The sequence below is a fragment of the Parasteatoda tepidariorum genome, chromosome X2, assembly GCF_043381705.1.
Source record: "Parasteatoda tepidariorum isolate YZ-2023 chromosome X2, CAS_Ptep_4.0, whole genome shotgun sequence".
Lineage (NCBI taxonomy): Eukaryota > Metazoa > Arthropoda > Arachnida > Araneae > Theridiidae > Parasteatoda > Parasteatoda tepidariorum.
In genome coordinates this window covers 25,854,268-25,865,414 of record NC_092215.1, presented here as the reverse complement: position 1 = coordinate 25,865,414, position 11,147 = coordinate 25,854,268, and the positions used below count along the sequence as shown (strand labels likewise).

Sequence of the window (11,147 nt, the reverse complement as noted above, 5' to 3'; positions counted from 1 at the left end):
CAAAAAAATCTCATGTGAATCTTAAAAAATGCCTTAAAAATTTGTAAGGGTGAAAACATTTTCATTAAAGAAATGTTTAGTTACATTTATTCATGTGGTAGCACTGTCCAGGAACTCTAAAACGCTTAAAAGGAGATAAAAAAAGATAATTTTTTATCTTCTTTTATAAAGGAACAGGGATCAGAAAGTTTGTCAAAAATTGAAAAAAAAATGTTAGTGAAATTGTTTCTTTTTTTATTTTATTCAAACGTAAGTATAAATAATATTTAATTTCGTAAGTATTAAATTTGAAGATCATTTCAAAATGTTCCTTCTAGTAGACATAACTGTAAAATTTATCTAGTAGCTGTTTAAACGGAATTTTTAGAACGCGAAATAGTTTGTGTATGCTATTTACCTAAAATGGAATACTTTACATTAATATTTTATGACTTGCATTTCAACATTTACAGCCTTCATTTTATTGTAAAATTCATTTAATTAAAGTTGACCTGTGAATAATAACCTGCGATTGTGCAAATAAGCTTTGTTTTAATAGAAGTAATTATTAACAGTTGCTGTTTAGATACACAATATGTGACATTTATGCTAACTCAGAATGGTATAAAAGCAGGAGCTTTGCAAGCACTTTCACAGTTTAGATTTGTCTCTAATATATCCGTAGTATTTATCTACATTCGCCAAAAAATGAATACCGCCATGAAAGTCTTCCTAATGGTTTTCGTTGTTGCTGTTGTCGCCCTATGTGCAGATGGTAAGCAACACTACATTGTTTATAACTTTAAATTATTTTAAAATAACATATCTCTATCACTATGACCTTATCATTGAATTCTACTTTTCACATTGACAACATTAATTAATATCATAATGGTATAAAAGCAGCAGCTTTGCAAGCACTTGCACAGTTTACATTCCTCTCTAATTAAATCGGAGGTATTAATCTATATTTGCCAATAAATGAATACCGTCATGAACGTCTTCGAAATAGTTTTCGTTGTTGCTGTTATCACCCTATGTGCAGATGGCAAGCAACACTACATTGTTTATAACTTTAAATTATTTTAAAATGACATATCTCTGTAACCATGACCTTACCATTAATTTCTACTTTTCACATTTACAACATTAATTAATATCCAGCCGCATAGTGGTTGTATTTAATACAAAAATTATCCACAACAGTTTTATAACACAAAATTGAATGGGGAAGAATGATTAAAAATTATTGTTTGTGTTGCTTTGATTCATCATTTCATTATCTAATTATCATTGAAATAAAGACTCATAATTCTTTGAGAATATTAATTAAAAAATTTTGAATCTTTTAAAAGATGCTTGCCTACAAATCGGTCAAGAAATAGCTGTTTTAGCCTAATTGCTGATCTACCAATCCAAATTAACATGTTTTGCAAGGCAGTAGAAGGCTTATAACTCGATAAAAAATTATTTAAATTTTATGCATCTTTCAAGAATGAGGGGACTCAATAGTTTTATCGTAAAGTTTTGGTTAAGCAACCAAATTGATGAGCTCTGAAAGTTGGTCTAGGGCTCACAACTCTTTGAAAAAAAAAAGAATTGGAAATGTAGAATTATTTCAAAAGATATATTCCTCGAAATAGGTGCAGTACTAGCTGTTTAATTGTAATTTTCTGATTTGTCAATCAAATTGACCAGTTCCGTAAATTAGTTGAAGGCTCATAATTATTTAAAAAAAATATTTGAATTTTATAAATCTTTTAAAAATGAGCAGAAACGATTGTTTTATTGTAATGTCCAGTTTGACAACCTAATTCATGAAGTCTACTAGTTAGTCGAAGACTCATAAATCTTTGAGAAAAAAAATCAGTTAAAACTTTAAAAAAATATGTTCCTTTAAACAGACCCAGAAATACCTATTTAATCGTAATTTTCAGATTTAGCTACCAAATTGACGAAATCCGCAACTTAGTAGAAGGCTCATAATTCCTTGATATGAAAATTAATTGAATTCTTGAAAATAAATAAATTGAATTTATTGAATCTTGAATGTGGCAGATTAAATAACAATAGGAAAGTAAAACTTTGATCACACTTAAGCGTAAAAATTTTAAATATCTGGGCCAAACTTCCGTGAATCAGGGTTCCTAAACGACGATTAGTTAACCAGTTAGGCTTGGAATTTAATAATTTCAAAAATGACCCACAGAGGGCAGAATTGAAATCGAGCAATGACGTGTATACACGTTGAATGCTGGGTAAAAAGCTATTAAAAATTTTGCGAAAAACTTACAACCTAGATCTTTTTAGCAGTTTTTAGATATGTATTGAGTTGTTTTTATTTATTTATTAATTTTTAACCAAAATAAGCATGGATAACAATCAGTATTTTTCTTTTCAGCCCAACGAAATGGATATGGCCGAGGAGGTAAAGAATTAAATTTTGATAAAAATTAAATATGTACTAATATTTTTTTTAATTGAAAATTGCCGAGAAAAGAATAATTAAAAAAACTTATTCTACAAGTGATAACAAAATGGTAGTAAAATTAAACTTTTCATTTAGTTCACGAAATTCATATTTCAATCTAGAAATTAAAATTTAATTTTGGTTTTTCGTAAACATTTAATTGTCAATTGCTGCTGATTTTGAAATTGAATCATGGGTCACGTCTTGTTTGGTGGGAGTGAGGTGAATTAGTGTGGTTAAATTTTTTATAAATTTGCCAATAAGGCTTACTAATCATTATTTTTGAACAAATCTAGTATTTTTAAACTTTAAAATTACTTTAAAATCTAATTTTTTTTTATTTTTATGTGACACAAGGTTCCGATGTATACATTTTAAGAAACACTTTTTAATTGTAGTAAAGGCAAAGAGTCAATTAAAACCACATTATTATAGATTCTTGCTGAATTTTATTGAAATTGCTTTTTATTGCAATTGTAATTGCTCTATCGTAATAACTTATAACTTCCAACTTTTTAGTTATTTTCACGAAAAGGCACAATGCAGTAAAATTATTCCATAGAAAAATAGTCTGAAAGTTTACTTAATAACAATCTCCACATCATGAATTTCATAATAAAGCGTAATGAAGTTCTCTTTTTAGAAGACAGTATTGGCTCGTTAGATGTAAAGTTGCAAGACGCATTGTCTATACTGCATAAATTTAAATGATATTATCCTTTTAAGTTGAAAATAAGATAAAATGATGTAAAGTCTCTAAATTCAAAACAGAAAAACCAAGAGTTGGGTTTTATGGGTTTCGCAAAAACCATATTTATGGGAAAAAATTTAAACCTCTCCAAAGAAAAAAATCGAGAAGAATACATGAAGTTTTTTATTAATTTCTTTTTGTATATTTTAATGATGAAAGTTAGATTTAAATTCTGCTTTTTTCTATGAAATATAAATGAATATTTAATAGCTTCATAAATAAAATGAATTTTAATAATCATTCTCTTTTACAGGTTACAATCGTGGCCAAGGTAAGATATATACCTTTAACCAAATAGGTGTCATTGAATGTTGTTCATGGTTAATGTAATTAAGTTAATGAAAGGAAAATTGATACAAAAGTAAACCTTATTTTTTATTTTTAGAGAAAATTCAATCATCAAATTCAATGATGGTTTTTTTCTAAAAAGCCTGTTTTCTATAAATTTAATTTAACTTTTACTTTTATTTACAGGCCAGCAAAATGGAAACGGTGGCCGAGGTAAGGAATATGATTTATTGATAATAACTAAATATGAAATTTAGAGGTGCTTCTTTTTCGAAAATTAATTTTTTACGCATCAATTTTCTGAATTTATATTAATTAAATTTAAAAGAATCTAATAATTATATGAAACGTCACTTTCTTCACTTAAATTATTTGAAAGTTGTTAAAGTCCTTCATAAAATGTTTTTTACCAATGCTGTTATACGCACCTGATACCTTTTTATAGTTTGAAGTTTTATTAAATTATAATTTTGCTTCTTTTTTATTTCTCTTGCTTGTTTAATCATCTCCTTAAAGTGCTGTTTTGGTAAATATTTTATTATGATTGCGTTATTTATACATTTTTTTTCTCAATTTTAATATAATTGGCTTTTTAAAAATAATTGGTGTTCACTTGTCCAATTTTAAAAACGTAATGTAAATTTAATTCAAATTTTTTTTCATTGCAAGCCTATCAAAATAACGAAATACTTAATAGTCCAACATTAAAAACTGCGTAAAAATTTAAATCAAATACCCTGCTTCATTAGGTAAATTTCCACTAAATCGGTAGATACATATTTTTAATAACTAAAAAATGGAATTTAATTTAAAGCGACTTCTAATTATTTTGTGAAACCTGAATAGTTATCAGCTCTTTGAACTCGAAGATGCCTCTCCCGCACCATAAATTAACAACCACTCTGAATGTTAAATGTTTCACACTTTTATGTTATGTAACGACATTATTTGATGTCCTTTATGTGTTTTATGAGCAAATTGTGAGCCGTGGTGGCTCAGAAGATAAGAGCGTTTGCTCTCTAATGAGAGCTGGTCTATACGAATTCTGTCCCTTGCTAGCCCCTTCCACAGTGCTGACGTAAATTATCCTCAGTGGCAGACGGATCATGGGTTTGAGTCCCCTTGCCGGGACGCTAATCATGAGAGTTTTTCTTGATATCAGCACTCAGATTAGTAAATAATTCATAAGTGACAGTAGTGCCTGATATGCACCTTTGGAATGCGAAAGGTTAAAAGGTTAATCCCTCACAAGGTGAAAAATGAACAGCAACTGAATCTCTAAATCTAAAGCAGGAAAAAGTAGTAGGGATCATCAGATTTCCAAGGGGCTGCAGGAATATACATATATATGTACCTTTTAACGATAGATATTTAATTCAGATTAAAATTTTTGTTATAAAAGTTAAATAATTGTTTAAATTTTTTTTGTTTATTGTGAATCTTAAATTCCATTTTTTTTTAATTATTCTTTTTTTTTGCAGGCCAATACATCCGATCTAATGGCCAAGGTAAGACAGATTATTTTTATCGAATAAGTTTCGAGGTGGGATGTGCCTTGATTTATCATGGGATTCATAGTTAATGCCCCTTAGTTTAGAAGCAGCCGTGGTGACTCAGGGGATAGAGCGTTCGCCTTCCAATGACATGAACCGGGTTCGATTATCAGCGATAGCTGATTAATACGAATTCTGTACCCGGCTCGCACCACCCATAGTGCTCAATATCCTCAATGGAAGATGGATCATAGGATAGAGTTCCTTTGGCAGCAGGCTAACCATGCACGTTTTTAGTCTCCATGCAAAGCAAATGCTGGTTAGTTCCATCAAAAGGTCCTCCACGAAGGCGAATTTCTCCCAATACTTACTTCATCCCGGATTTCTCTTGTCTTCTCGATTGGGCTCAAAATTACAAGGCTACGGAATTGAACATTAGTAGTTTTGAACCCGAAATAGGGTCAGCTGTTCAACGACGCTTATAAAATCTGATTATAAAGAAAAGATCTGATAGAAAAGAGAACCTTTTTCTAGAAAACATGCAATAACCAACAAAAAATTCTCAGATTCCTTATTCCATATAATTTATTTTTCAAAAAATGTTAATTTTAATTAGTAAATATTAAAAATAATATTTGCTAGTACTATTCAGTTATTTGAATTATGGCAAACTTTAATAAAAAAACTATATGTACTGATAATGAATAGAACTTTTTCTGACGAGGGAGTGTTCACCGGTATTTTGGGTAAATTTCCTTTAAAAGCTAGCAGCACATTGATTAATATAGCAATAGAGTCAAAGTTTCCCAACTGTAAGAGGGTAAAAAATGAAATTTAGCAAATTCCTTATGCGGTATAAGTTAATATATATGTTAGGCTTTAATCATTAATATAAGTATTATGAATTATGCATTTACCTACATACATTAAATATGTTTTTATGTGTTTAGTCATAGAGCAAAAAAATTTTTAAAAAATTATCCTTTTAGTTATATGCAATTATATTTTTTAAATAAAAGTATTTCATACATTATGCGAAATAAGAATTATCTTTTTAAATCAAATTTAACAATTGCTAAATGTTAAAAGCAAAATAGTAATACTTCCAAAATCTTTTTTTAAATTAAGAAATATTCTCTCTCATACAGTGATAAAATTAAAACAGTGTTAGACTGGGAATCTCTTTGACTTTTGTAATCCGTCAGTAGAATCTGTGTACTTTTTTATGAGGAAACTAACCACTGCAAAATTTGGAAATTTTGTGAACTTTGCATTGTAGAATAATTTCTTACGTAGTAAAACAATTTTTTTCATTGTAAAATAATTTCTTACATAGTAAAATATTTTCTTTGAAATTTTAGGAGGACGTTCTGGCGGTGGATATAGAGGATATGGAGGTTAGTAAATGTACCATAGCTTCTTAACATCATGTTTAATTTTGAAAAATATGAATTAATAGTAATTTAACGACATATCATAATAAAAATGTCTTAACAATTTTATGATAATGTATATCTTAACAATGTGTATAATATTGTTTTGTTACAGATGCTTAATACAGGCCGAGATAGCCAGGTTTGTAGGGTGTCGGGCCCATGTTCAAGAGGTAGTGGGTTCGATCCCTCATCGGCCGAGGACTCCCCGAGTAATAAATGGTGACTAGTGCACTCTAAATCTGTCTGGTCAAAAAGTCCTCCATGTTCCTATAACAAATCATACGTATGGGGGTGCTGAATTAGATAGTGATGGGTCTGGTTCAGGTCAAAATTATGATTTGTGGATGAATGAATTGATATCTGAATGGGTCCTCCCTACAAACGGGTTACGAGTTGTGTGGCTGAAATCTTAATCTTGGGCATAAATTGCGCCACTGAAAAACATGAAACACATCATCTGCCTTAAAATTCACTCAGGCTTGTTGATATTGGCAAGTGGCAATAGCAACAACAACAGATGTTTAATATGATGAATTGTTTTACAAAAACTACCTCTTATTTAACGTTGGACAAGAATTGCAAATAATATTTCTTCGAAGTGCTAAAATGATCTATTAATACTTTTTAAAGTGCTAAAAATTTATATTAATATTTTTTAAAGTGATAAAATTTTATATTATTATTTTTTGAATGTTCTAAAATTCTATGGATTACATGGAAACGAATTCCATGATTAAGTCCATGGTTTTATAAATTTTTGGTGGTTAACGAAAATAGTGATGAAGGTGAAAGATATCTAAGGAATCAAAATACATATCTTAAATCAAATATATCTTGATAAGGCTCTAGCCTATCAGATATTTAAACGTTGATGCGTAGTCTTAAAAACGAATTTCAACTGGTTTAAATTCATATTTTCCAGCGCTAATTTAACACGTTTACGCCGGGTGTTACGCCTGAAAGCGGGACGGAAAAGAGAAAATACTGGTAGAAGAACTATTTCAATATTAGATAATATTCGGGAGGAGTTAATCTATTCTCAACAATAACAATTCACTGTAAGGAAATTTATCATGGCGAAGAAGCAATTCAATATAAAAATTGCATCCGTTAAAAACAATTGATAGTTATGGATTTTTATTATTCCCGGAAAAAAACTAGAAAATGAAATTTATTTGTTACCAGTTTTTACTCCGTTGCGCCTCCCGATGAGACAATCTAGCGTGACCCACCGGTGGGTCACTCCGGCGTGAACGAGTTAAACTTGTTATTCTAGATGAAATATAAGAAATGTAATTGTTTCAAGTGTCAGAACTTCATACTTCAGGACATAATGCAAATAGAATTTCTGTTTTAAATAGTTTTGGTGAAGCAGGATTTTTTCTGTTAATTTGACATGAATTCTATGTAATTAATACCCCTGATACAAATTTTACTTTACTTTATTAACAAATAATTGGGCACCTGGGCAACTTAGCGGCCCCTATCCCATACATCTAGAAATTTACAGAAAATTTATAGTAATAACGTTTTGAATTTAGCAGTCGATGTGGTAGCTATGATACAAATTAGCTAGGCTGTCAACCTTATACGCTTTTTGGGAACATTTCTTCTAGTGGTAACTAAGTTTGTATTGCCACATTCTTCAAGGTTTCTTGTGATAAGGCTTTTAAAATGTTAGCAAAATTACAATCAATTCTGAAAGATTTGCTTTCAAATCTAGGATTTGTTCTCGAACCAAATATCTATCACTCTAAAATATTTTGCAAAAAGCGTAGTAGTTGGTAGACTTGGATTAATATGGAATAATACTATGAAATGAAATATTCTGTTAAATAATGTTTGGCATATTTTGCAAAGTTTCATGAAACCAAATTATTTATTTCAGGAAGAGGACCTGCTAACCAAGGTGAGATTAAATAATGATGCAATTTTTCTGTAATATCTATTATATTTGTGTATATATACCAAAAAATAACTAATCATTTGTCCGCATAAAAGAATAAAACGAGGTTGGATGGAAAAAAATGATGGCAACTAGGTTAAAAGTTAGCTATAAATGCATTAAGTTTAGAAATGAAGCTGAAATAATGGGAAATAATAATTAAAATAAAAATAAAATTATAATGTTAATAATAAAAATAAAATTTAATTAAAATAATAATTTAAAAATAATTAATAAATTAAATAATAATTAAAAAAATTAAATATCAACTTATAGTCATGAACATAGCTGATGGACATAGTCATCCTTTTGTTTATGCTGCATATTCAATACCTTTAATCATATACCATAGATAACGCTTCTTCATGTTGTAGCCCGCGTTCCACCTTTTAAAAGGACACTAGGGGTAATAAGGAACACTAGGGACACTAGGGCACAAATGGGTAAGGTCTCTCTGACCGTACGGTCTGCAGCGTGGACATAGTGGGCCTGACTGCCGCCGCAGCACTAGATGTATCGCTATGATGTCCGTCTTTATTTGTAAAACATAAAGAGCTTTATGCATTTTCAGTAAAAATTAAAATTATTTAAAGTCTGTATTTTAAGAGTCAGGATATTGAATAAATATTATGATTTTCATCGAAATAAAATGTTCCATGTAAAATTGAGAAAAAGAATATTATGCTAATTGCCTAATATGAGAAATAGCCTAAGTATTTAGTTTCTTTTGCACAACTGGAGGAATTTCCGGTATATAATGTTTGGATATTCTTTTTTTAAAACGTGACATTGTTTCTACAAACTGCTCCTTAGTTTTTTTTCTTCCTGATAGCTACTTAACATGTTTCCAGAGTTTTCCCTACAGATTAGAACATCATATTTCCACTCATCACTGGAACATCATATTTCCTACACGGAAATCGTGATAATTTTTACACATAACGCTCTTTTGAAAATTTGAAAATTCCTCATTATCTCATGACTTATCATTATGTTACTCAATCACTTTTAATTATTCTTTGCATATTAAGTTCACACTGTATAAGTTTTCCATAGCTTATGACTTGTATGGTTGTTGAGGAAAACTTTTCTTAGTAATAGCAACATTTGTCTTTAATGTATGAATTTTTGTATTTAAAGTTTCAAAAAATATTTACCCATCATGTAAATTGGATAAAAATCCAAACATGTATATATATATATATATATATTTTTTGCAAATGTGATTGAAGAAATACACATTAATCACGTGGTCCAGTTCTTTCAACACCAATGTTTCAGTAAGTTTAAGAACAGTTGCCCGGTATGCACTAACAAATATTCCNTATATATATATATATATGTCAGGGGTTGGTGAAACTTCAATTCTAACTCTATGTAAGCAATCTTCCTTTTAGCAGCAAATGTTTTGGAGGATTTTATAAGGCAAAACTGTTGGCACAATTTGAAAGGTTATACTTGAAGCTTTTCGGAATAATGATATATTTATCCATGCAAAATTTACATAGACCTAAATGAGGACAGGAAGTTAATTACTTTCTAGCTTTTATTCCAGCTTTAATACCAGCAATTTTGAAGCCATTCTATAGGATTGCAACATTTATATTAGAATACTTTTTTTTAATTAAAGTGGTACTGAAAAAGCTTTTGACTTCCTATGCTCATTTTAGTCGATACAAATTACATATAGGTAAATAGGACTCTATTACGATAACATCAAGCATGATCTTTCAAATTGTGTAAACAGTTTTGCCGTGTAAAATCTTTCAAAACATTTTCTGCTGTAAGAAATTCATATGGAGCTTACATAGAGTTAGCATAGATCTTACATAAATGCTTACATAGATAGAGCTTGCATAGATAGATCTTGCATAGATAGAGCTTACATAGATGCTCATATAAAGTCATTATAGAAGTGTTTCCATATTTGTGTCCTACCCCTGTATACAAGATCTGTTATTTAGGTAGTTATCCTTTTCAGTGCTCTTACCTCTTTTTAAGTTTTTTTCTAACAACAATGCAAGTAATCAGCTATGACTTTTATTAAAACTATAAACTATAATTTATCATTTTTTAATTGTTTGAATTGAACTTTTTAGCTAATCAAGGAGGAGATCAATCCCAAGGTAGTGGCCAGTCTGCTTTTAACGTTAATTATGGTACAGGAAATGTTAATAATGATCAAGGAAACCAAGCATCACAGCAAGGAAGTCAACGAAGCAGAAATGGAGGAAGATCTGATTAGACATCAGAGGATAGCTATACCAAAGGCACCGAAAATTTATTTTTCCAAAAATTTAAAAACAAATTTTAAATCAATCTGTAGCAACTCATGAATAAAGTATTTTGCAAGACATTACTCTGCGAAATTGATTTAATTAAAACTATATTTTAACAAATTATTTTTGCATGGATTGAAATGAGAAATTAAGCCTCAAATATTGTTTCATCAATTAAAAATTAGTTGGTTGAAAATACTAAATTAATTGCCTTTAGTTTTAAAACACGTTTACCGGTCTGTGCAAGGGTCACGGAACTGGTCTTGCATCAGAAAAGTTCTGGGTTTGAATCCCGGGCCACATATGTTCCTTCATTCTCCGTACTATCTGTCCTTACTGTGGGAGCAACGTTAGCCGATTTAATATAGTGCGTCTGAAAGAGATCCCAACAATTCTGCCTGCTACAAGATGCCTGTAGGACCTAGCTCATTGTCCAAGTGGACATTGGAAAAAAGTTTTAAAACACAATGAAATGCAGAGCTGCCAGCTTTATTCGCTTTTTGCAA

At 29.9% G+C, this 11,147-nt stretch overlaps 1 protein-coding gene across 2 annotated transcripts; it reads left to right on the top strand.

Annotated features, from left to right (window-relative positions):
* The first annotated feature begins 598 nt into the window (after positions 1 to 598).
* Positions 599 to 10,721, top strand: LOC107437520 (heterogeneous nuclear ribonucleoprotein A3). 2 transcript variants are annotated; one of them, XM_016049555.2, is made up of 8 exons: positions 599 to 754; positions 2,381 to 2,407; positions 3,454 to 3,471; positions 3,675 to 3,701; positions 4,970 to 4,996; positions 6,343 to 6,378; positions 8,306 to 8,326; positions 10,462 to 10,721. In XM_016049555.2, the coding sequence occupies exons 1-8, from the start codon at positions 688 to 690 to the stop codon at positions 10,605 to 10,607; spliced, it is 369 nt and encodes a 122-aa protein (XP_015905041.1). In that variant the 5' UTR covers positions 599 to 687; the 3' UTR covers positions 10,608 to 10,721. The 2 variants fall into 2 exon arrangements, with proteins under 2 accessions (XP_015905041.1, XP_071044195.1); XM_071188094.1 differs by lacking the exon at positions 599 to 754 and adding an exon at positions 952 to 1,027.
* Positions 10,722 to 11,147: the final 426 nt, after the last annotated feature.

Coding starts and splice junctions, on each gene's coding strand:
- LOC107437520 (XM_016049555.2), top strand. CDS start 688: ATGAATACCGCCATGAAAGTCTTCCTAATGGTTTTCGTTGTTGCTGTT. Junction 3,702..4,969: donor AAATGGAAACGGTGGCCGAG/GTAAGGAATATG, acceptor TTTTTTTTGCAG/GCCAATACATCCGATCTAAT. Junction 8,327..10,461: donor AAGAGGACCTGCTAACCAAG/GTGAGATTAAAT, acceptor TGAACTTTTTAG/CTAATCAAGGAGGAGATCAA.